This window comes from Giraffa tippelskirchi, chromosome 3 (genome assembly GCF_054371585.1).
Source record: "Giraffa tippelskirchi isolate mGirTip1 chromosome 3, T2T-mGirTip1v1.2.pri, whole genome shotgun sequence".
Lineage (NCBI taxonomy): Eukaryota > Metazoa > Chordata > Mammalia > Artiodactyla > Giraffidae > Giraffa > Giraffa tippelskirchi.
Window position 1 is genome coordinate 35,609,144 of NC_137277.1, and position 23,865 is coordinate 35,633,008.

The 23,865-nt window shown below is 61.2% G+C and overlaps 2 protein-coding genes across 24 annotated transcripts; both read right to left on the reverse strand.

Moving 5' to 3' along the window:
• Positions 1 to 470: 470 nt before the first annotated feature.
• Positions 471 to 1,432, reverse strand: TMEM88 (transmembrane protein 88). Its single transcript, XM_081578564.1, has 2 exons — positions 1,213 to 1,432; positions 471 to 1,101 (listed from the first exon to the last, which is right to left on the reverse strand). The coding sequence occupies exons 1-2, from the start codon at positions 1,420 to 1,422 to the stop codon at positions 832 to 834; spliced, it is 480 nt and encodes a 159-aa protein (XP_081434690.1). The 5' UTR covers positions 1,423 to 1,432; the 3' UTR covers positions 471 to 831.
• Positions 1,433 to 1,710: 278 nt separating this feature from the next.
• KDM6B (lysine demethylase 6B) lies at positions 1,711 to 23,464 on the reverse strand. Of its 23 annotated transcripts, none has more exons than XR_014079182.1 (25): positions 23,308 to 23,464; positions 16,478 to 16,594; positions 14,799 to 14,985; positions 11,491 to 11,610; positions 11,096 to 11,238; positions 10,862 to 11,003; positions 10,534 to 10,632; positions 10,222 to 10,441; positions 10,021 to 10,113; positions 9,779 to 9,940; positions 9,484 to 9,567; positions 9,054 to 9,392; positions 6,766 to 8,972; positions 6,521 to 6,647; positions 6,287 to 6,392; positions 5,239 to 5,444; positions 5,050 to 5,114; positions 4,893 to 4,968; positions 4,652 to 4,800; positions 4,415 to 4,529; positions 4,122 to 4,309; positions 3,819 to 3,960; positions 3,426 to 3,552; positions 3,167 to 3,337; positions 1,711 to 3,056 (listed from the first exon to the last, which is right to left on the reverse strand). XR_014079182.1 is itself a non-coding variant. In XM_081578553.1 (25 exons), the coding sequence occupies exons 6-25, from the start codon at positions 10,996 to 10,998 to the stop codon at positions 3,033 to 3,035; spliced, it is 4,833 nt and encodes a 1,610-aa protein (XP_081434679.1). In that variant the 5' UTR covers positions 10,999 to 11,003; positions 11,096 to 11,238; positions 11,491 to 11,610; positions 14,799 to 14,985; positions 16,478 to 16,594; positions 23,308 to 23,464; the 3' UTR covers positions 1,711 to 3,032. The 23 variants fall into 23 exon arrangements, 15 of the variants coding, with proteins under 15 accessions (XP_081434679.1, XP_081434673.1, XP_081434676.1 ...); XM_081578553.1 differs by having other exon boundaries at positions 4,897 to 4,968; XM_081578547.1 differs by having other exon boundaries at positions 4,897 to 4,968; positions 9,484 to 9,696.
• Between the last annotated feature and the right edge of the window lie 401 nt (positions 23,465 to 23,865).

Below are 23,865 nucleotides of genomic sequence, written 5' to 3' on the forward strand. Positions count from 1 at the left end.
TCAGGATGGGGGACAGGCTGAACCTCAGATCCACAGGCCCTAGGATGGGCCCCTCCGTCTTCCCTCCCACGCAGCTGCTCCAGAATTGTGGCAGGAGGGGGGTGTCATCCTGCTCCGGAAGGCCCATTGTTTCCCTCTCCGGCCTGGCAACACCGAGTTCCTCTTAAGCTGGGGTCAGAGAACAGACTTGTGTCCCCAAGGGGAGCAGGGCAGGCGACAGAGGCCGGGCCCTCTTCACTCTATTGGTGAGGAGGTGCCTTTGGGGTCAGGGACAGAGCTCTGGGGTCTGGCCAGGAAGAGCGGGCTAATGCGATAAGGGAAGGCCAAGAAATTGGAGGATGCTCCGGCCTGCGAACTAGAGCTACCCCCACCCCCCACCCCTCACCCGTTTGCTGTTTCCTGCTCCTGGGCACGTTTCAGGAATGATAGTGTTTGTGCCCTCCCTCTGTTCACAGGATCCCAGGACTGCATTCAGTTCATTAATTCTTTATTGATGTGTGATGACTCCTTCCCCTCCAACCTCGCCACCCCTCCCCCAGCCCCCCGTCTGTAAATACTAGGAGTAGCACCGGAAAAGGAGAGCACCAGCGAGGTTCTATTCACAGGGGGCTGGGGGGATGCAGGGTCCAGCCCATATGTTCAGAATTCAGATATGGGTAGTGAGACGAAAGTGGGTTTTCAGGGTGTGGCAAATTTTCACCAGAATTGGGTCCACAGATGTTCAGTTCCCTAAGGGGATGCCGGACCCGGGTGAGAGCAGGGTAAGCTTCAAGTCCTTGGGCCGACCGGGAGGGAGGACAGTCGTCAGGGTTGTTCTTGACTCGAGGGTCCTTAGACCCAGACCTTTCCTGAGGTTGGAGCAACCTGGGGCCCTGGCGAGGACCGGGCTGGCCGAGGCTGCGGGTTGCGCCGGCGCCGGTAAAGGGCTCGGCTGTAAGGCACAAGGCAATCGGCCAGGCGGAGACGGAGGCAGAGGCGGCGGTAGCTGGCCAGGGCAAGCACGAGCAGCGGCACGAGGAGCAGGAATCCGGTGACCAGCAGGGCTGTGAAGCCCGGGTCCCGCAGGTGTGCGGTGCAAGGGGGTGCCTGGGAGCGCAGGAACTGTGGGAGAAGAAGCAGCGTGAGACCCAAGCCAAACAGCCCGGGCCCGGCGAGATTGCGGCCCACAGACCCCACCGCCACCCTTCCCCGACAACGCGGGCGCATGCTTACCTGGGAGTGGCAGAGGAAGCCAAAGCCTAGCATGGTGACAGCGGGCAGCAGGATGGTCCCCAGCACCAGCGCCAGTAGAAGAAGGTTGAAGGCGGCCACCAGGAGATTCTGGGCCGTGACCAGCACAGCGCAGGCCCAGCAGTCCAGGGGGTCCCGGGGCTCTGGGCCGCCGCCGGGAACCGGTCGCTGCGCCCCGGGGACATCCGCCATGGCCCGCCAGGTTCCCTCCCGCCTGGGCTGCGGCCCTTATAGCCCTCTTTCCTGCCCCTCCCCCGGCCCAGCCTCTCCCCACCCCACCCCCCCTTATCCTGGAATGCGACTCCAGGATTAGGCACCCCCCCATAGCAAGGAGAGACCGGAGCTCTGGACATTCCACAGGCGCCTCCGGGGAGGGGCTCCCCTAGCCAGGGTCTGCGCAGTCCTTCCCCATCAATCACGGTCTCGCTGGCCTCCTCCCAGGGCTCTCCCTGCTACCACTAGCACGTTACCGAAACAGGATTTTTTTTCTGATTTTATTTTTAATATTAATATTCTCACACAAAAATCACCGAAAATAAGGGTAGGGTTGGGAAGACCCCTCTGCCCCTGGGGCAGAAAGACAGTGCAGTGCGAGGGGGCGGGACTGTAAATCCCCCACCCCTCCGCAGCCCCAGCGTGGAGGAGAAAAAAAAAAAACAAAACAACCGACAAAACGAAAATAAAGCCCCAGAGAAACTCATCCCGGGGTGTCCCTGCCCCAGTGAGGCCCTGGCCTGGGCTGTTTCACGCTTAAAAAGAAAAGAGGGGAGGGTGGGGTGGTGAGGGGAAGGTCCGTGTTTTTAAAATTGGCCGGGGCTGGGAAGGACGGGGTTCCTTTTCCTCATAGTTTTTTCTTTAAAACTTTAAAATTTTTTTCGTTTTTTTTTTTTTTTTTTTACAAAATACCATTTCAGTTCCCACTTCTTCCCCTACAGTACAGGAGTCGCTCACCCTCAGGCGTGGTGGGGGTCGGGTCGGGAGTGGGGGACTGGTCCGAGAAAGTGCAGGACGTGGGGGGAGGGGAGCGGGTTTGAGCACCATGAGAACCCGGCTGGAGCCGCGGGCGGGCGGGCGGGCGGACAGGCGGAGGCGGTCGGGCCGGGCCCGGACACACACTAGGGCGCAGGGAGAGACCGGCAGCGGGCGGTCCCTGGAGGGGCGGGCGGGACGGCTTGGGGTGCGGGAGGTCGGGTTTTCCCAAAAATGAATAAATAGAGGTGAGTGGGACTGTTATAAATTAAAACCAAAAAACAAAAACAAACAAAAAAACCCAGAAAATACAAATCATAACCAAGTGAATAAACAAGAGACATGTACAGGGGTCACAGCTAGCATTGGAAGTAAAAAAAGAGGTTCTGGGGAAGGGGTAAAGCCCATAGAAAGAATCTCATTAAAAACCTCGGCTGCCGTAACGTCTATGTACATACGCGAGCCGCGTGCGTCTGCGCCGGGCGGGCGGGCGGCTGGCAGGCGTGAGGGAACCCGTATGTGACCCCCGCCGCCGCCGGAGCCTGGTCCTTGTGTCTGTTGCTAGAAAGGCCAAAGTCGGTGAGGGGAGGCGCTTGTGGGCGAGGGGCTGCCAGCCCCCTCCCCCGTCTCCCATTTTTTTTCCTTTTTTTCCTCATATTTGTTTAAAAAAAATTATTTTTTCTTAATAAATTAAGTGAGGGGAGCTGCCAATGGGGTGGAAGGGCTGGGCCCGACCCCCTTCCCGGCCAGAGGCGGGACCTAGGTCCAGCCCAGGCGTGTGCTGGTGGCCCCGCGGCGCCCTGCGGGCAGGTGGGCGGGCGGGGCGTCCGGCCTCATCGCGAAGTGCTGGCGGGGGCCTGCGGGAGAGAGCGGGCAGGGCTCAGGGGCGCGGTCGCCCACCCCCGGCCCGCCCCGGCGCCCCCAGAGGTCCCCGTCTGCCCGTCCACCCGCCGCGCCGGGCCCTCACCAGCGTGAAGGCGTCATAGGCCTGCGCCAGCTCTTCGGTGCGGTACTGCTCCAGCACCACCACGCCCTGCAGGCCCGCGCTGCGGCGCCGCGCGCACGCCTCGCAGTGCACCAGGTACGTGTTGCGGCTGCCGTTCTCGCTCGTCACGAACAGGATGTTGAACACCTCCACCTGCGGCGGGGAGGGGGCGGTGGTCACAGGGAGGGAGGCCCGAGGACAGCGCCGGCCCTCAGGGAAGCGGGGGGGGGGGGGCACTCACATCGCACTCGTTGCAGTAGTAGGCGGGCTCGTCCTTGACCCGACCCTGGTAGGCGATTTTCTTCCCAGCCCGCACCAGGCTCTCCCGCTGCACCTGGCAGTGCTTCATGGACTGCAGGAGGCAGAACCTGCAGGCGGGGCGAGGGGATGGTGGGGCGGGCCGGGCCTCCCCGGTCACCGCCCGACACATCCCTGTCATAGGAGAAATTTCATGTACTCAGACTTCGAGAGAACAAAGCTTCTAGGGCAGGGACCTTGTCAGCCGCCCCAATACAGCAGCCCCGCAGGGCTGACCCAGCGGAGAGGTGGCGGGAGTAAGGGGTGAAACCAGGAATCGTTCTGCGGGCCAGGTCGGATGGGGATGGGCTCCCTCCCGAGCAGGGCCCTCCCTCACTTGATCATCTTGAACAAGTCGGGGTCGCTGATTTTGACCGTGCGAGCCACGTTCCAGGACACGTGAATCATGGGCACAATGGATTTGACATTCTTCACCTCATTCCACTCATATCGTTCCAGGGCCAGCTGGTACTGATAGGCTGCAGGCCAAAGAGGGTCACGACAAGTGACCAACAGCTCCAGCCACTTGGGCCGCAGCCCTGGCGGCCTCCAAGCCCACCCCTCTACAGGGCTCACTCCCCAGGGACCCAGCCCCTCACCGCTGAGTGGCTCAGCCCACCACCTGGCCCCACTCTCTCACCGGTAAGGGGCCCCACGTTCCAGGCGATGTTGTTGCACCAGCCGGTGGCCTGCACCCAGTGCACGGTGCCCGCGTTAATCCACACCAGGTCCCCGGGGCGCTGCACGAAGCGGTACACAGGGATGTTGGAAGCATAGAGGTCATCCAGGATTGGCCACCAGGAACCCGTCAGGTAGTCCACGCCGTGCCTGGAGGAGAGCCACAGGGTCAGATGTAAATATGGGGATCCAGGGACGGGACGTGGGGGCTTATCTAGTTGGGGAGGGGGAAGAAGGGCGGAGGGCGGCGCGCACCGGTCGCAGAAGGCGCTGATGGTCTCCCAGTAGTGCTCGTGCACCGCGAACCACTCGCAGTCTCCTGGGCCAATGTTGATGTTGACCGAGCAGAAGTTGTTGTTCTCTTGATGGCCTGCAGGGGGAGACAGAACTGCACGGTCAGTGGGAGCCGAGCCTGCGTTGCATGACGAGCCCGCCCTTGGGCGCTCATTGGTTGACAAAGGAGCGCCAGCGGCAGCACTGCTAGGAGCGCACCTGGCGTTCGGCTGCCAGGCACCTTCATGTACAGCTGCACTGTGTTCATGCCCAGGATGGTGTGGCCCACGTGGCTCAGCATGTTGCCCGTGGAGGTGACCCGCATGAAAGCGGGCAGCTTCAGCAGCTCCTGCAGCTGGGGCTTCCACCTGCGGGGGCGAGGGTCAGCACAGGTGAGCAACTACCCGGACTTTGCCGACCTGTCGGCATTCCCGCCCCAGCTGGCTGGCCTCAGCCCCACTGACCGCTTAGCATCGGACAGGTCGATGTTGGTGCCAAACTTGATGATGTGATGGTTCTTCGGGTCTGGTGCGCTGCTGCAGGGGTGAAGCGCACAGGTTGGTGGGGAAGTGCGGGGAAGGGAAGGAGTCATGAACGACAGGGGCAAAGCATCCTACCTAGGAGGGGTTCCTGTGGTGCTGTCTGGCTCCTCTGACTCCTCGTCCTCACTCTCCTTCTCCTCCTGCTCGGCCACAGGGGTAGGCAGGCCTGGGTCAGCCCCTTTCCTGGGGTCTGCCCACCACAACCGGGGCTCCAAGTCCCCTGATCTCACACCCCTTGCCTCTGCCTGCGTGGGCAGCTCTCACCTGCAGGGATTCCTGGAAGGATGAGGCCTGGTACTGCGCATACTTGGCGATGGTGGTGTGGGAACGGGAGCTCTCACAGGGCCAGATCTGTCGTGTACCCGTCAGGTCCCAGTTCTCATCCGAGGGCTGCTGCACCTGGGTGCGCACCTCCACTGTGTGCTCCCCACTCGCCTCCACCAGAGTCTTGGTGGAGAAGAGGCCCAAGTCTGCAAGGGAGGGCCGAGCAGGGAGTGAGGCCCCAACTCACCCTGTCCCTTCTTGCTCCTCACACCTCTGACGGGGTGCACACAGGCTTCTCAGCGCTCGACCCAGAAAGCACAGGTGAGAACCCCAGCCCCTCATGAAGCTAGGAGGGTTGGCCCTCCCTGACCTGGCCTTTACCTGGATCAGAGCCAACCCCTTTTCTCCCCCTGCTGCTCTTGAGTCCCAGCCCCTCCCTCAGAGTCCTCATATATACATGAGGCGGCACATGCAGAACACTTGACACAGTATATGCTCAATGAAGAACAGTTTCTTTACATTATCACAGGATCCAATGAAAGGTTTCTTTCTGTCAAGTGAAAGCCTAGAATGTGCTTCAAGTAAAAGTGAAGGAAGGGGAGGATATGTGGGTAATAGAGAGCTATAAGTATGGAAAAAACAAGACTGATCTTATAATTCTCTATGGTTTCCTTTTACTTTTCTATCTCTTTGAAATTGTGCACAATAAAAAGTTGAAAAAGACGAAAGCCCTAAACCATGAGGCTTCTCAGGTTTTGCACAATCTGTATTCTTCACATCCTTCATCACCAAGAAAACCAGAAATGACTCTAACCAGATCCTGAGATACATCCCCCTTTCCACTTGCCTACCACTGGGTTCAAACAGATGGAAGGGAAGCCTGAGGTGAGGGGACCCCCACTCAGAGCGCTCTTCAAATATGGCTTACACGTGACTGAGGAGAGCTCACTATAGTCGTGGTCTGGTCTTCCAGAGGAGGGACTCTCAGAGGTCCCCAAAGTCCCAGATCCTTGCAGCCCTCCCCACACCTTTCTGCCCACACACTCACTGAGCCGCAGGGAGCCTGCCAGGCCCCGGATCACGGTGATGGGATTTCGAGGGTCTGTACAGAACTGCAACAGCACCGGTGAGAAGGCATCCCGTTTACTTTCCAGCTGAGGGACAACCAAGGAGACAGGGCTCAGGTCAGAGCGCTGTCCTAGGCTCAGAGCACCCCAACAGCTCCAACCCTGTCCTAAAATCCACAGGTGGCGACAGTTCTGAGCATACAGGGCACACATACATAGATGCTAGGTGTGGGTGGGTTGAGTTTTTCCCGGGGCAGCTTCTCCTCAGTGTTGATCTTCGGTTTCACAGACTGGGCAGGGGACAGGTAGGACTCTCGAAACTTCCCTTTCACCTTAGCGTTCCTGTGGAAGGACAGTGAAATGATTAAAACAGATATATCAGTAGGCTAGGTAACGGGCCCTCCTGCCGGGCCAGGCCAGGCCAGGCCAGCAGCTTCCCAGGTGACACCCCCTAACTCACTTGCTGGCACGCACAACGTCAGCGGCGCAGTGGCTGATGGTGAGATCCGCCATCCGCAGCCTCCGCTCTTCCACCTCGGAGGCGATGAAGGTCTCCTTGTCACCGCTCTCTACCTTGATGAGCCGGATCTTCAGCTCCTTGGGGGGCCCTTCGCTGAGCGAGCGCAGCTTCAGCATGTCAGCCCGGCTGACCCCTGGTGGCCCTGGAGCTTCCTCTCGAGCCTTCTTCCCAGGGGCAGGGGCTGCCGGGGGTGTGGGCTGGGCAGAGGGGGCAGGGGCCGGCGGAGGGCCTGGAGCTGTGGGTGGCTTGGCCTTGGAGGCCCCACCAAGATCTGGCCGGGCTTTCTCACGACCCTGGATCTCCTCGCTCTGCAGGTCCAGGTTGCCCAGCACCCTGCGGCTCTTTTCTTTGGGGGCCTTGGCCTTGGCCTTGGCCCTGCCCTCACGGGGCCGCCGCCCCACACTGTCCTTGCAGGCCCGCCTGTGCCGCCGGTGCTCTTTCTGGTGCTCCTTCTGCCGCCGCTTGCTGCTCCCGGGTCCTGCCGCGGCTGCCACCCCAACGCTCTCTTCCTTGGCTGGAGCTGGAGGCAGCAATCGCTCCGCTCCACTGTCCACTGCATCTGCTGTGTCCACCAGGTCTGCCGGGTCTGTGGCACTCCGGCCTACCCGCTCCACAAGGGTCTCACAAGCCCGACTGATTTCTTCTAGCACCTCAGACTCAGAGCGAGCAGGGGGCAGAGGCAGGGGTGGGGGCGGCAGGGCGGGGGCCATGGGGCCTGGGGCTGGCTCTTCGCTGGCCCTGCGCTCCCGGGCCCAGGGCCCGCCTGAGGTAGAGAACTGAGATGACGAGGAAGCGGAGGGCGGTGGGGAGCCCTGGGCGCTTGGGGCCGCTGAGGTGGGTGGCGGGGCGGTAGCACCTGATAAGGGACCAGGGGAATACTGAGTGGCGGGCAAGGGCCCAGGCCGAGTGGGAACAGCAGCTCCAGTCCCTCGGTAACAGTACTTTTGTCCCTCCAGCACGGAGGCCAAGGACTTGAGCAAGCTGGCCGGGTTGGCTGGTGGGGGGAGTGGGGGTGGTGGCGGCTGCGGCTGGGGTGGTGGGGGGAACTTGGCTAGAGGCGGCGGTGGTGGCAGGGCTGGTGGCTTCTTCTCCTCTTCCTGGGTGGCCGTGATGGTGGCCGTGGTGGTGGTGGTGGTGGTGGTGGCGGTGGCGGCGGCGGTGGCAGCAGTGGTGGCTGGGGCTGTGTCGGTGGGGAATGGAGGCTGCAGAGATGCAAAGGGCTCCTTCAGAGGAGGCGGGGGGACCGGGACCACGCCTGCCTCCTGTTGTTGCTGCTCCTCCTCCTTGCGAATGGATTCATCCAGCATCTTCATGATATTAGCCAGCCCATCAGGTAGGATCTTGAATTCAGCTGGCTCCTCAAACTGGTCCTCCAGAGGGGTAGGGGGGAAATCAAAAAGTCGAGGGCCTCGGGCAGGCAGCTCCCCCACCCTGGGCGGCACAGGCTGGGGGGGTTTATTCAGGGGGCCTGGGGATGGCCCCGGCCCCACCTCGGGGGTCTTTGGGAAGGAGACCCTGGGCCGAGGGCTCTCCGGGCGCCTGAAGCTTCCTGAGGTATTTTGGTGGCAAGAGGAGGGAGGGGCTGAAGGCAGGGCAAGAGTCAGGGGTGCAAGGGGTGGGTCCTGGGGGCTCAGTGTGGGGCTGGGGGGCCGGGGAAGGGGGTCCATACTTCTGGCCAGATAAGGAGGTGGGGGGAAGGACACAGGCCCAGTAGGGCTGCTGCTGTGGCTGCCATTGTTGCTGCTGCTGCTGCTGGTGGTTGGGGGAGTGGGAGGGGTGTGCGAATCCTGAGTGCCCACAGAAAAGCGGGGGGCCGGAGGCCCCAAGAAGCCCTCACGGTGGGGAAGTGGGGGAGGGGGAGGGCGGGGGCGTCCCTCAGCCCCGAAGAAGAGCTCCTCTAAGATCTCTCCATCTTCACGAGCTGCCCGGCAGGCTGGGCCCTTCAGCCAGGCAGAGGGGGGTGGGGGGCGTAAGAGGCGGGGACAAGAGGGTGGAGGAGGTGAGGCGGGGCCGAGTGGCAGGGACAGGTGGGGAGTGGCAGCGGGAGCTGCCAGGAAGGGTTTCCGACTACTGTGTGCCGAGGGCCCCAGGCGGCCTTGGTGAGAGGAGACCTCCAGCGCGGGCGTTTGGTAATGGTCAGCGCCGGGCTGCAAGAGGAGCAGGGCCGTGGTCAGAGGGCTGCTCCAGGCACAACACCCCGCCCCCCGGCACCTGCGGCTGTCACTCACAATGCCTGGGCTCGGCTCCACGCCACGGGGACCAGTGTTGCTGCTGCTGCTGCTGCTGCTGGTGCCGGGGAGGCCGGGGGGCCGGGAAGGGGCGTAAGGCACGCAGGCGGTGGTTGCTGCTGGTGAAACGCTGGAGTCCATCCGCGACCTCTGAACTCTGCTCTCTCTAAGGTCACTTCCGGGGGGACGGGTGGCAGGCGGGCAGCCATGGCTCTCTGCTCCTGGGGGGCGGGGGCCTGGGCCTGGGGGAGCAGCCGGGACCAGCCGGTGGCCAGGGGGGTGAGCAGGGTAAGCCGGAGCTGGGTATGGATATGGGTGAGGCAGCGAGTGCCGCTGCTCCTGTCAGCGAGAAATGAGGATACCATGTGAGAAACGGAGGACACAGGAACTGACCTCTAGCTGAGGCAAGCGGCCACAGAAGGGAGCTCACCTGGCGCTCTGGGGGTGCTAAACCCTTGCGCTCGGGGCCCCAGGCATCTCCATGAAGGGTACTCCACAGCCCTGGCTTGGTCAGCTGGAATGGAGGGCTGGTGGCTAGGCCAGGCAGAGGTGGGGGAGGGGGTGGTGGGGGGGGTGGTGGGGGGGGTGGTGGTGGTGGTGGCAATGGTGGTGGAGGCAGTGGCAGCCCTGGGGGAAGGCCCGTCTGGAAGAAGAGAGCGTGTGAGAGTCCCACTCCTTACCCCAGCCCTGCCCGCTCACTGCTGACCGCCCAGGTGCCATCATACCTGCTCAGAGCTGCAGCCTCTCCTGCGCTTGCCGCCAGGGCTGAGCCCCTCCTCCCCCGAGGGGCCTGAGAGTGCTGCGGGAGGCACAGGCTGCACCACTGGGGGTTCAGCAGCTCGCTTCACTGGGGGACCCCCCCGCTTGGCCCCGTAGTTCCGTTTGTGCTAAGGACAAAAAGGAGAGAATGGCGCAGGTGCAGACCTGGCCGGGCCCTCGTCCCTAGCCCACCCAGCCCCAGCCTCACCTCAAGGTGCAGCAAGTTCCATACTTGCTCCAATGGGGGCAGGACCTTGGGTCGGTGCTGGCAGGACCCAGCGTGAAAGTTCCAGAGCTGGGCCTGAGAAGGTGGGAGAAGAGTGCAGAGGATAGAGCAGAAGCAGATGGAAGATGAGGGCACTGGGTCAGAACTCACAACCCCAGCTCCCTGTATCCTGCCTCATCCCACCTGCTGGAGTCGGCCGACCCGGGGGCCCAGCTCAGCCAAGCTTCCTCCATATCGAAGGGCGCTGTGGTAGCAGCGAATAGCTTCCTCACTGTCATGCTCTGACTCGTATAGCTGCCCAAGCTGCTCCCACAGCCCTGGCTGGGCGGGCTCCCGGAGCAATGCCTGCACACAGCCATGCAGGGACTCCAGCTTCCCATGGAGGGGTCTTGGGGTAGGTGTCCTACAGAGCAGAAGGGGAGGGGAGGTGGTGAGGCTTGAGGAACAAGGCCCAGCCTTACCTCCCATCCCCAGCACCTTTCAATCCTCACTCACCCTGGAGCATAATACGGTTTGTTGGGGTGCCCAGAGCTACTGCCGTGTGAAGGGGGTAGGGGAGCAGAGAGTGGGGGCTGCCCGAGGCTGGCAGAGCACCTGGAGAGAGAAAGGCTCTGTTAATCTACAGCAAGGTGGAACAGTCCTGTGTCCTATCTCTACTTAGAGAGGAGGAAAACTGTGAGGAAAAGAGAAAGCAGCTTAGGGCTACACTGCGGTCTACCAGACGGACAGCAGAAAAGAGGGATGGCACCAGATGGATAACAGAGGCTGAGGAGCAGAGATGGGAAAAAGAGTGCCTGGAGGCAGAGACGGAACAAGTTCTCACCTGCCTCCAGGCAGCCATGCGCTCCGAGGAGGGGGATGGGGCGGGCAGGAGCTCCAGGCCCCAGCACAGCTCAAGCCCCCAAGGGCAAAGGCTTCCCGTGCAGCGCGGGCCCCTGGAGGGTCCACTGCCCGATGCATCCAGCCTAAATCAAAGAGAAGAGATGATGATCCTACGGGGAACAAAGACTGAGCTGTCAGGGTACACACAGCTGACCCGGGCCCAGTATTCCCTTACCAGGTCAGCAGTGGCCCCAGGAGCCCTGGAGATCGGGCACGGCCCCCTGCCCCAGCTCCCTGGGGCGATGGTCCCGCTCCAGCCGCTCTGACAGGAGTGCCCACTGCTCCCAGAGAGTCGCCCAGGGCCTTTCACAGCCAATTCTACGGAGAGGAGAGGAAAAGGAGTGAGGTGAGCTGGCCAGCACAGTCGGGGCCGCCGGCTGTGGCCCTTACAGATCTTTGATCTGCGCAGAGATGACTATCCCCGAGGAGCGGTCCACCTGGCCTAAGGAACCCTTAGAGGCCCAGAAGAGTGGAGCACGCGGGAGGGCAAGCCGGGGTGAAGGGTGGCTGCGCGGCTAGGTTTCCAGGCGGGAGCCCCGGGGGCCGAGCTGCAGCGCGGCGGCCGCTTACCCGGCCTCCGTGGGAGCGTCCTCTCCCGGCGTCGGCGAGCTCCGGAGACCTGACCAATCAGAGGATTTCCTCTCTCCCCAGAAAGCCAATCATCACCCGTGTCTCCGCCTCAGTAACAGCCTGACTGGGACCAATAGGAGCAAGGTTAGCCCGGCCGCTGCCGGGGGAGGAGGGGCGGCGGAGCCGGTCAGACGAGCTCTGCCCGGGGTGACCCCGACGTGACCCCGCGGCTCCCACCTAGGGTCTCCATCTCCAAGCTGACACTCGATCGGGCAAGGCAAGCGGAGCCTGCGACCCGTGCGGGTGAAAGCGGCGGGCCGCACACTCGGGTCAGCCTGGAGCATGTGGGACCCGCAAGTCCCACGCGCCCACAGAGCCGCCAGTGGTCCGCGCTAGACCGCCCGGAACGCCCCCTGCCCCGCCGCCTAAGACGAAAGGCTGGCACACGGATGCGCAATCTCGACATAGGCGTCGCTCCCCCTCCTCACTTCATCTCGCCCAGCCTCTGACCTCTCCACCCTCTAGGAACTGCTTAGGGCTGGCCACTCAGGGCAACTTCTATGGCACACAAACCCGCCCGCGCCGCGATCTGAGCGCTCCACCCCCCCACCCCTGACCCCCATCCCAAAACATGGTCAAGTCCCCAGCTTCATACCCAGTTCCTTCAGCTCCACTTCCCCTGGCTCTGTAGGTCTTCAATACCAACCGACCCCCAAAATCAAAACCCCCCTCTAATCCCCCAAATTCTGAGAAGTCGCGCACTGCGTTCCCGAGTGGCCCCTCTCGCGTGGCTCCCGTATCCTCTATGCCCTTACCCGCCGGGGCCACGCGGTTCCCCACGGCCCACGTGGCCCCCGCCCCCCAAGGGAGGGGGGATTTCGGGGGTTGCCCGTGACGTGGCTACTTGCGCAGCGGAAGCGGCGTGTGTAAGAGTACGGGACGGGGGGGGGGGTCCTTCGGGAGGGAGGAGGGCGGGGCCCGCCAGGCGGTGACATCACCCTTGTCCCACTCTCACCGCCCACTCCCTTAAAGAACCCAGAACCCGTTTCACTTCCTCCTTCACCCCGCCCCCCAGCCCCTTCCCGTCGGTGCTGGCTAGACCCACGAAGGGAGCAGCGCTCCCATTCCTGGGCACCTTCCATTTAGCCCCAGTTCTTCTTCTCGCCTCTCCGAGCCCAGGATCGCAGTCCCCTAGCCGCCTCCTCGCCTACCCGGCGTCCCAGCAGGTAGGAAGCCGGCTCCGCTCCCAGGATCGGTCCATTGAGAGTCTACAGTACAAAGAGCTGCGAGAGGCGAGTGTAGAGTACAAAGCGGCGGGGGCGGGGCCAGCGCTCCAGCTGGAGCTAGCGCCGGGCAGGAAGCCGGGGGAGAACGCGCGATGAGGGGCTGGGGGCGGCTGGAAAGTTCGCCTTCGCCGAGAGAAGTCTGCCCTGTGGGGAAATTTCCACCCAGCCCACAAGGGCAGGCAGGTTTCTGGTGAAAACAGTCCACCCTCCGCAGGGCAAGGTCATCTGTTTGCACGCAAGCGCTTGGACCCCACAGGTCCCCGGCGAGCCCTGGTAGACGCCGGGGCTCTGCGGACCCTTTCCGCGATTCACGCGGAATTTCGGTCAGAACTCTCTCCTCATTAAACAGCCTGTATGTCAGTTACCAAGCCCTGGATCAAGTACAGCGCTAAACTGCGGTAAAGCATAGCCCTGGCCAGTTGCCCTGACCTAAGTCCTGGGACTCATGGACCAGACAAGGGAAAACGGAGAACCGAGGGTCCGGACATCAGAGGAACAGACCCCCGACTGGGAAGTGGTGCCTAGGGCGCTGCCAGTTACCAGGAAATGCAGCTTCCCCTTCTGCGATGATGACACTTCCCCTCTAACACTTCCCCTTTCCCACGGGGAACTGACTCAGCTTTCCCTAAAACAGCCAGTCCCGTCCTCCAGCTCCTTTCCACCTCTGTCCACAAACCCCTACGCCGGTACTCGGAATACAGCAGCCCTCTCTCGAGAACAAAAACTTCCTGTACACTAAACACACTCTCACTCTCGCCGACCACCTTGGGTCCTTGTCCCCACCCGGGACCAAGGCGCCTGACTTCCCATCCGCCTCCTGTACAAAGCCCTCCCTCGCGGTCTGATTCAGACTTGGTGTGGGGGAGCGTGAGTCACCCAGAAAACCTTCCCCTTATTCCCACTGACTCAGCCCCCGCCTCCCTAAACACACACAGACACACACACAGTCAGAGGCAGACACAACTCAGCCCACACACCGCTCCCCACCGGTCCCGCGGAATTTCCCCTCTCGTCTTCCCCCACGACGGCCCCTCCCCGCGCCGGGCAGCCCCGACGCCGCGCTCACACCTGTTCCCCAGCGGCCGGCAGCCGGCCCGCGGTCCACTCTCACCTCCACTCTCACTTTGGGGCAGGAATAGCCCGCCCCATTCCATGTGTCTGTACTAACCCAGGGGAGGAAACAATCACCGGCAGGCACAGACACCCACAGGCTCCTCAAACACAGATGAGAGGCAGACGCACGCGGCCAAAGCCAGGCTGGGAGGACGGTACACTTCTGGGCAGGTATTCCAGCCTCTCCCGTCGGACCCACAGTCCTGGGAGTCAGCTGCTCCGAAAGGGTTAACTCTTCTCCTGCCGAGGCCACGCCCTCTCCATCCGGGCTCTCCCGGCTAAGCCCAGCTCCGCCCCCTCCATCCGGGCTCTGGACTCCGGGACTTTAACCGGCCCCCCTCCCCCTAGAGCCCCGAGACCCACTCTATCAATCACACCCACTTAACTCTCTCTGGGCGCGAGGCCGGAGGAGCCGCACACCGATCCTGCCGTGGGGGATGAGGGGCCAGACGTGAGCACGCACATTCACGTGCCGGCCAAAGACAAGACCCCGCAGACAGGGTATTACCGAGCAGGCCGTCAGCAGGCAAGCGGCACGCGCGAGGAGGTGGAGCCGGCCCGGGAACCCTGCCGCGTCCCGCTCGCTGTCAGGCCCAGTTCTGCCTGATGGCAGCGAGGGGTTACAGCTCGCTTCTTACCTGGGGGAGGGGGAGGCGAGGGGAGGGCCGCCGGCTGGGGCTCCTCTGTGACTCAGCCACCCCGGGCAGGCCGCCCGCTCGGGATTCCCTTCCCCAGCCTTCCCCCGCTGCTGGCCCCTCCCCGCCCCTCACCGAGAAGTGACAGTGCCGGCCCCGGCCCGCTGTGTGTCACTGCGAGCCTTGTGTCTGCCTCTGACTGGACCGCTGTGTTCACCAGTCTGTCTGACAAGGTCGGCAGTGTGTGGGTCCCGGTGTCTGTCTCCGTGCGCACCTGCATATCTGCTCATCTTGTCTCCTTCAGTGCCTTGTCTGACGCGTTCCTGTCATTACGCCTGTCTACACGGTCTGTGTGTCTGCCTGGCTCCGGTCTCGGTCTTTTGTCTGGGGCTGCCTCTGCATCACTTGCATGATCACGTGTGTCTCTCTGCACATGCCCTTCTGTGTTTGCCTTCATGTTCCTGAACAGAGTCAGGGAGACACTGGAGCAGGCTGACCCTGCTGACTCCTCGCCCCACTCCCCCGCATCCTGACGTCTTGCTGGATCAGTGAGCCTTCCGTTTGAGTCAAGTATTTAGAGGTCTGCCTGCCTTCATTTGTGGAGCTTCCCAGGTGGCTCAGTGGTCAAGAATCCGCCCGCCAATGCAGGAGATGTGCGTTCGATCCCTGGGTGGGGAAGATCCCTTGGCGGAGGCAATAGCAACCCACTCCATGGGCTACAGTCCATGGGGTTGCAAAGAGTCAGACATGACTGAGGGCGCAGGCACTGCCTTCATTTAAGTTATATCCTATTTTTCAACAACCTTGCTTATCCTCACAGCTCCCTGTGGCTCCCATTGTGATGGTTAATTGCTAGCATTTAGTGAATACTTACTACATACCAGGTACAGTGTTAAGCACTTCATAGACATTTTTAAAAAGTCCTCTCTAGAACCTAACGTCGTACTACCCCATTTTACAGATGAGGAAACTGAGGCTCAGCGAGGTTATATAACTTGGTCAAGTCCTTGAGAAAGAGCTAGGCTTCTTTCCAGAGCCTTCTTCTTACCACTCTTCTATCATGCCTCTGTACTATTCCCTGTTTTATCCTCACAGGACATTTCCAGGGTCAACCTGTCCCTCAGCTTTCCCCCATGTTACCATCCCAAATGTCTCATGTCCTCTAGAGAAGATGTAGGTAGGAGGCTGTGCAGCGTTTCTCAGAAGCCCTCAGTTTCTTGGCCATGAAGCTCACTCAGTTAACACATTCATTCAACGCAATTCCACTGAGGCGCCCCATGTGCCAACCATCTTGCCAAACAATGAGAGATACATAGAAGAAAACTCTCTAAGTCCTACTCAAAACAGTATTACTGAGTAGTGGAGATGAACAACACGCACTTAAGAGAACTTAAGTCTCTAGCTTAGGTATAATTTCTTCTGTAGAATGGAGGAGGGGATGGAGCAGGGCCTTAGGCAGAGAACTGGCAGGAGGAGACAGGGAAGCAGAAGAGGCAAGTTTTTGTGACAATGGCCTCCAGTATCTCTCTAATTCAGTTTCCAATCACCCTCCATAAGCCAAGCTGTTCAACAACTCGTACCCGGGCAAAGCCCTCCTCATTCCAAAAAGAGAAAAAAAAAAAATCCCACCAGCTATCTTTACTTTCTGGCCTGCAAACCCCAGGTTAATTCAATAAGTAACCGAGTTGAGGCACTTGGAGAGGGGGTAGATTTTTTGGTGGTAGGTAAGAGGCTGGTGAAGTACAGGGATGAACCATTCATAAGCAATAGAGGGGAGCACCATAAATGAGGAAGACTGAACCACTCAATCACCACACCATGGGGGGATGCTCAGAGTTGGACTGGACCATTCTGAGGAGTGGGCATGATCCAGATCGTACCAATCTTTCTTGCATGGGGTGCAGAGTTGGGACTGTTGGGGGGAGGTACTGCATTGCTTAGGGCAGGACTTACCAGGTGGAGTTTGGTGTGCCCGGTCTCATTGGAACCAGTGTCCCAGCAGTAGGGTGCAGCAGACCACAGTGGGTGAGGTGGGTGGTACTATCGGGCTGGCATGGTGCCTGGGGGAACCTAAAAGAAAAAAGCCAGTTAGAGGTGGGACCTCCCAGGCTGGAGAATTTTCCTGTGCCCCCATCCCCTTATTGAGGAGAAACCTGGCTCTGGTGGTCAGATGGGATGAGAGAATCGAATCTGTTTCCATGGCAACCAGAAAAAGCCAATCCAAGAGCCTTCCCCTTTAGGAAGCAACCTGGACCAAGGAGTGAGGGCACATGCTACAGCACCGGCGTTAAGTCCACAGTGGACACCCAGCCCATGATCCCTCTTCTGACTGGACCTTCCTGCTGAGAGTTCCTGGCCCCAAAGTAGTCCCAACCGCCTCTGACATCTCACCCAAGTCAGCTTCAGTCCCGGCCTCAGGCTTACAGAAACTCTTCCTTCAGTGCTCCCTCCTCCCTAGCCTTATCAAGACACCAGTCAACCCCACCTTCTGGACTCTGCCCCCTTGCCTTCCCCCAGGCAGGTAGAGGCAGGTCATGGTGAGCAGTACAGGTGGCCAGACTAGATGAACGGGCCCAGCAGGGAGGAGCCTTCCTCCTCATCAAGGACTGTGACTCTAGGCCTGGGTCTGGAAGTGGCCTCTGCTGCAAGCCTCCCTTCCATCCACCCATCAAGGCCATATCCTGTTTCCCCATCACCTCCTTCCTCTCTGTGGCCCAAGAAGGCAATAGGGGCCCACTCCCTCCTCTCCTAACCCTCAGAGACAAGAAGGTAGGTGTCTAGGTCCAGGGCCAAGAATCAGGTATCCATCCAGGGGTCACACCTGTCTGCCCTCACCTCAAACTCACTCCTCAGGGACCTATAAACATCTGCCCTCTTAGCCACAGTTCTCTGCCCTTAAGGACCCAGACACTTGGGCTCAGCATTTAGCCTCTCCACTCTCTGGCCTTCCAGCCCCCATCCTTCCCCCTGCCCCAGAGACTCAGGCCACCAGCCCCCAGCCTCCATGATGCAATGTGCTGCAAGCTGCTTCAGCTGCTGATGACACTGCCCCCAGGGAGGTGCTATTTCTGACCCATGCAAGGCCCCTCACCTGGCCAGGGTAGTGGTCAGCTGCAGGCTAGGGAGGCCAGGCAGGCAAGGTCCTTCTGCTGGGGAAGGGAGCTTGAGGCTGGAACCCTCCAGGATAGGGACTCTCAGAATGTGAGACCAGAGAGTAAGTGTGTGTGTGTATGTGTGTGCAGTCTGTAGCATTTGTATATATGGTTATGTTGGGGGAGGAGGAGATGCTGGGGAGAGTCCAGCCTAGAGCCGCAGGCCTTAGGACAGACCAAGAGAAGAAGTGAGGGGCGTCCAAGGGGGTCAGCAGGGTGTGTATGGGGTGTCTGGACACCAGAGTGGGGGAGGGGCCAACAGCCATTTAAAGGGCCAGCCCCAGAGCTTTAATCCCTCACCAGTCCTGGCCTCAAGCCGGAGGCTGTAATTCATCTGTCCAACAGCTGGGGTGGGTGTGTGTGTGTGTGGGGGGGGCATGTGGATGGGAAGGGGGAGCTGGGGGAGGGGCTGGGGCTTTCTTGTGCACAGAGCCAAACAACAAAAGGGGGAGCTGAAGGGCCAGCTCCAGTGTGCCCGGGCGGCTGCTCACCTGCAGACCTGCCAGTGGCCCCCAGCTGGTGGCTGACAGACTCGGTAGTTTAGACTCAAGGATTCTTGGCCAAGCAGTCCCTGAACTCCAAGGTGGGGCCCTGGAGAAGGCCCAGGTTGAGTGCCCCCCAGGCAAGCTGTCACCCTCCGTGCAGGTCCCAGCTGAAGCACTGTCCCAGACCTGGCAGGCCCTGAGACAGATTCAGCCTCAAATGCCCTGCTTGCCAGCCAAGCCTCCACAGACAAGGCCTGCCGGCTCCCCCTCCAGCTGGCCAAGGGTGGCAGCGGCCACACCAAGGCTGTCCCTTTAAATCATTACCACCCCTGATTGTGTGGACGAACAGAGGGCCCTGCCCCCCAGGCAGGCGGCTGGCCACCTCCCCCCTACAAGTCCCCAGAAATGTGAGGGCCATTTAAAGGGACAACAGACAGGCAGCCAGGTCTCTAACCGCCCCCACCCCCACCCCAACACACTCACAGCCCCTTTTGCCCGCAGACATACAGCCCCTTGCCCCTCCAGAGGGCCCCCCAAATTCCGGTTCTCTCCCCACCCCCTAGAGACTGCTAGAAGGAGAAAGGGGGCCAGAGTTGGGGGGCGGGGAACTGGGGGAGCGAGAAAAGGACAGGGACTCCCTCCTTCCTCAGAGCCCCAGGGGATAGATAGGTCGGAAGGAAAGCAAAGCCTGGAGAAGCGGCCAGACAGAGCCCCGAAAGGTGCCGCGGGCAGACCTGGGGTGCACAAGCTGTCGGTCAAGGGGAAGGGAGTCAGGCTGCACGAGACAGCGGCACGGCCAGCGGGCGACTACCCCAAATGGGGAGATGGAACACCGAGGGCCACAGGGAAAGAGGCAAGCCCTGGGGAAACGGGGAGACGGAACCGGGGAAAGGGGTCACAGGGAGGGTGTGGAGGAAAACCCGAGAGGGGAGGGCGAGCCAGGCCGGGGTTACCTGCTGGGTGTCTGTCCCCCGGCGGTGCCCCCGGAGTCCGGGTGGGGAGGGGGGGAGCAGCAGGGGGGGGAGTGGGGGCTGGGGGGGCGGGGGAGACGGTCCCTCCTCTGCCTCCTGGGCCTGCCCCGGCGCTTGCAGCCTCGGCCTCCCTCCCTCCTCCTCCCCGTCCCTGAGTCCCGGAGTCAAACAAAGAACTGTAGCAGGCTCTCCCCAACCCCCTCCCTCCTCCTCCTCCTCCTCCTCCTCCTCCTCCACCACCTCCTCCTCCCCTCCCTCCCTCCCCACCAGCAGGCTCCCTCCTCCTCCCTTCCGGTCTCTTCCTTTAACTACTCGCCCCCACCCAGCCCCCTGCACTAGTCTCTCTGCCCACCCACCCGAACCTTTTACACACCCCTTAGCCAGCTCTGTCCCCCGCAAAGGAAACTGTAGAGTCCCTTGGCAAAATTGAAAGGCTCCAGAGAACATGGGAGGGGACTGGGGTCTTGCTCAAAAATCAAGAACCACAATACAATTATTTTATTTTCACAGCCAGAGGAATAGTCTTAGCTGTTTCTTCTCCAAGAAGGGGAAAAAAAAATAATCCCAAAGAAAGCAATACAAATCTGAGGAAAGCCCTCATCAAATAAAGTGCACAATGCAGGGGAAGCTAATCCCCAGCACCCTTCCCCCCACCGACCACATTAGCACACATTCTCCACTCCTCGCTGACCCACTCCTAAGGTCTTGGTGAGTTTGAAGCAGGCCTACCAACCAGAATAATAAAAATAATAACACCATTTAAAAATAATAAGCATTTCATGACAAGCATTCAGCATTCATTCTGTGCCAGGCACTGTGCTAAGTGCTTTGCATAAATTATCTCATTTTTTTCCCTATCAACTGCCTAGAAGGTAAGTATTGATATTTAAATTTTCCAGATTAAGAACAGGAGGCGCAGAGAGGTTGTGACCTTTCTAAGTTCCTGTAGCCACTAAGTGGCAGAGCTGAGAATGGAATCCAGGTCTGATCTGACAACCCAAACCCTAAAGGTACATAAAAACAGAAACCAATTTTTCCCAATACCATAAGCAACCCCAGGACTTAACTCAATAGAGAAGGGCTGCCGTAGCTATCAACTGAGTCCCCTTCCTTCAAGAGAGAGATCCACACATCTACACAGAATAAAGACCTTAACTTTTCAGTCTCATACAGTTTCTTGACCCGTTTCCTCACTGGTGGGGGTGGGGTGCCACTGATTAAGGTCAGGGCTGAGCTGGCGTCCAGATGTATACCACACAGCTCTTCTCCAGGGGGCTGGCAACCACTCCCACTTCAACTCAATACGGTGGTGGGGGCCATGAGCCTCTTGGCAATGCAGCAGGTGGGAAAGGAAAAAGACTGCTGGGAGGCTCTTTCCAGGGGGGACAGGGGGCTTGGAGGGAAAGCTCTTCTGTGCCAATCTAGGGAAAAGTGACCCAAGGTTCGCTTAGCCCAGCAAACGGGCAAAGTCCACCACACCACATCCGTGCCCCTCCCCCTCAAAAACTCCAGGCCAGGGTTTCGCACCTGCAGGACGATACGGCCAAGGGAAGGGAAGAGGGGGAATGATGGCACGGGGCTGCAGCTGGACTCGGGGCGGAGGTTGTGGTGGGGGGAGGGGGCTGGAATGGAAAGGGGTGGAGGCCTGGCAACTATCCCAGGGCACGTGCACGGGTGACATCATCCCAGGGCACCTTTAACACAGACCTTTGACCCCGAGGGGCGGAGAGGAGCCGCGGGCTAAGCTTCCTGGGAAATAGCCTCAGGAATTCTGGGAACCCAAAAAGGAGAGGAAGGAAGGAACCCAGGCGTCCCGCCCCTATCTTTTGCCCCCTACGCGGCTCCAATCCCAGGGACTCGGGCTTCTCGGCTCCTCCTCTCCGCCTCCAGCCCTGACCTCCCAACCCACATTTCTGACGGAGTCCCGACACGCCCCTGATACTGTGCCTTCTCTCTCCTGGGCGAGATCTCGCGTGGGGGGGGGGGCGGGAGGTGGGGAGCGGGGGCACCAGGTCCCGCGGGGCTCCGTCTCCCACCAGAGGGATCCCCTGTGCCCAGCCGGCCGCCAGCCGGAATCTGTCTGGGTCCGAACTCTCCTGCCCCTCCCCGCGCTGTTCCAGGGCGGAGTCTGTGGAGTTGAAATCAGGACACGGCGAGAGGAAGAGTTATATAACTGGGAGAAGCCGAGAAGGACGAGTGAGGACCGGGAGAGACAGCCCGAAAGGAGCCGAGGGAGGTGCACGAGTGGGGAAGAAACGTTAGGGATGGGAAAGATTTCGGTGCACATCAAAGGGGAGGAATTCACGCGAAGACGGGTTGTGATGGTCCGGGAAGAGTCACCTGGGGCGTCCGGGGCTTCCCCGCAGTGCCCTTCCCCGCTGCCAACAGCAGCCGGGCCCGAGCGCGTGAAGCCTCGGGAAGGGGCGCTCATACCCGTTCGGCTCCTCTTGGGGAGGCAACTTTAGCCAGAGCCCGGGACGGCAGCGGCGGAGCATATGGGGCCGGAAACCACAGCTCCGCCCAGCCCACCTGGGAGAGTGGGGCGCCGGCTGGGGTGGGGAACAGGTAGCTGGCTCCTCCCACGCCAGGCTGGGCATTAACTGCTCGAGACCCCTAGGAAGAAGGCTAGCGAACCCAGAAGTCTGAGAAGCGCAGCCCGCTACTCGTTTGCTAACCAAGTCTCTAGAAAGGGGAAAGGGGGGCACGCGGTGAGCGCCGACTCGCCGCGCAAGCGCAGGGTGGGGTACTCGGGCGCGTGCGGCTGAGAGAGGGGGGTGGGCGCGAGCGTGTGGGAGTGCACGTGCGGGTCCCGAGCAGCTCCCCCTCCCAGCCTCCACCCCTCCCCTCCCGTCTCCTCCCCTCTCCCTCTCGCTCAGCGATGCCTCCTCCACATTGGCTGCCAAGGCCCTGATGTCAGGGGCAGCCGCTGGAGCGGATTGGGTGGACGCACGAGTTCGGGAATCCAGCCCCGGAGTCTAGCTCTCCAGTTACTCTGGCAACAGGGCAAGCAACCCCCAAGAGGGAAGGGGAGCGGAGCTCATCGCCGCTCCTGGGTCCCGCCTCCCTCCGGACTCACGCCGAGTCCGTTTCTGTGGCAGCGCAGCTCGCTGCTCCTCGGCTTCCTCCTAGGGCTCTCTGTTGTCTGGAGAACCTGGCGACCTGCCCTCGACCTTCGCCGCGGTCTCCCAGCCCCCCACCCTGCCAACTCCCATCCTAAGTCAGCCACAAGCCGCAGCCGACAGGAAGCGAATCTCCGTTGCTTAGTAACCTACCCGCGTGCCCCCTCCCCACTATTTACTCCAGATCGGGGAGGCGGAGACAGAGCCCCGAGCCCCTGTCCCGCCCCTGCCCTTCGCCCTCCCGCCCACAGTTTCCTGGGAGGGGGGCCGAGATGACAGGAAGTCAAGCAAGCACCTCAGCCCACCTTTCCCTCTGGCCGGGGCAGGGGGCTTCGGCTGTTTTCAAGGCCACATCCCCCACTCCAGAAACCTGAGTCGCGCTGTGCGCGTCTCGCTCTCGCCATCTCGCGGCTACGTCGCGAAGGTTCAGTGGAGAAGGGCCCGAGCTGGGTGAGAGCTCGGAACGGGAGGTGGCAGAGTGGGGGGCAGGACCGTGGATGGGGAGACTAGCGCGGTGAGGCCGAGTGCAGCGGGGCGAGGTGCCGCGGAAGGAATGAGACGAAGGCTACCGCTGGGAGGCCGTCGGGGCTCCCGGTGTGAGAGTCACAGCTGAGGCTACACACCTCATCCGTGGGAAGAACGAAAGGGAGGCTTAACGCGGCCGCGGGACCTGAGACACATCCCTTTCTGACCTCACCCGCCCTTCAGAGTCCAGCTGCAAACCCTGACCTTTAGTCCTGCCCTTCAGAGAGGGACCGCAGCGCCGCGCCCCCGCCCTAGTGTCGGGAAGGGGAATCCCAGCCCAAGAGGGACAGGGAGTCCTTTCAGGCCCCCCTCAACATCCGGAACCCGACATCTGCCGCCCAGTTCTTCCCTCACGCCGCCCTACCCTTTTCTAGAGGATCCAGACGTCCTGCACCCAGTCTTCTTCCCAGTGCCTCTCCAGAGACCCGGACGTCCATCCTCACCTCTACCCCTCCTGCGCCTCAGGCGTTCCGCCCCCCCTGCGCCGAGACGGTTTCCCTCTTTCCAGACGCCCTCGCGGCTCCCCGTTACCTGGTCCTGGGGTGTCCCAGGTGTTCAGGTTCCCCAAGGTCACCCAGGGGGTCGAGCGGCCCCCCCTTCTCCCAGGCCGGGGCTGGGGGGGCCGCTCCGCCCCGTGGCGCAGTTGGATTTTCCAACACAAACACCGCCCCCCCACCCCCCGCGCCCCAGCCCCGCCCCCTTCTCATGGTCCCGCCCCTTGCGCCGGAGTCCCTTTCCCGGGCTCCGCCCCGCTTTCTGCCGGCCCCGCTCGCCTCTGCACAGGTGCCGAACAGGATGCCGAATGCGGGGTGCAGGGTTCAAGGTGCAAGGTTCGGGGTCCAGCACGGATACCTGCCTGACAAACCCCTATTCCATTTGGATCACGCGCCCTTCCAAAGTAAGCCCCGCCCCACCCGCTCGAGTCTGGCCGAGATTTAGCCACACCTTCTTTAGGCCCCACTGCCCAGCCCATTCGCCGAGGCCACGCCTCCTCTCCCTCTCAAGACCTCCCACTTCCCTTGCAGCTTTCCCTATCCGGCAGCAGCCCACAGGACCTCTCGTCCTCCATAAGGCCTGGGCTTCCTCCCA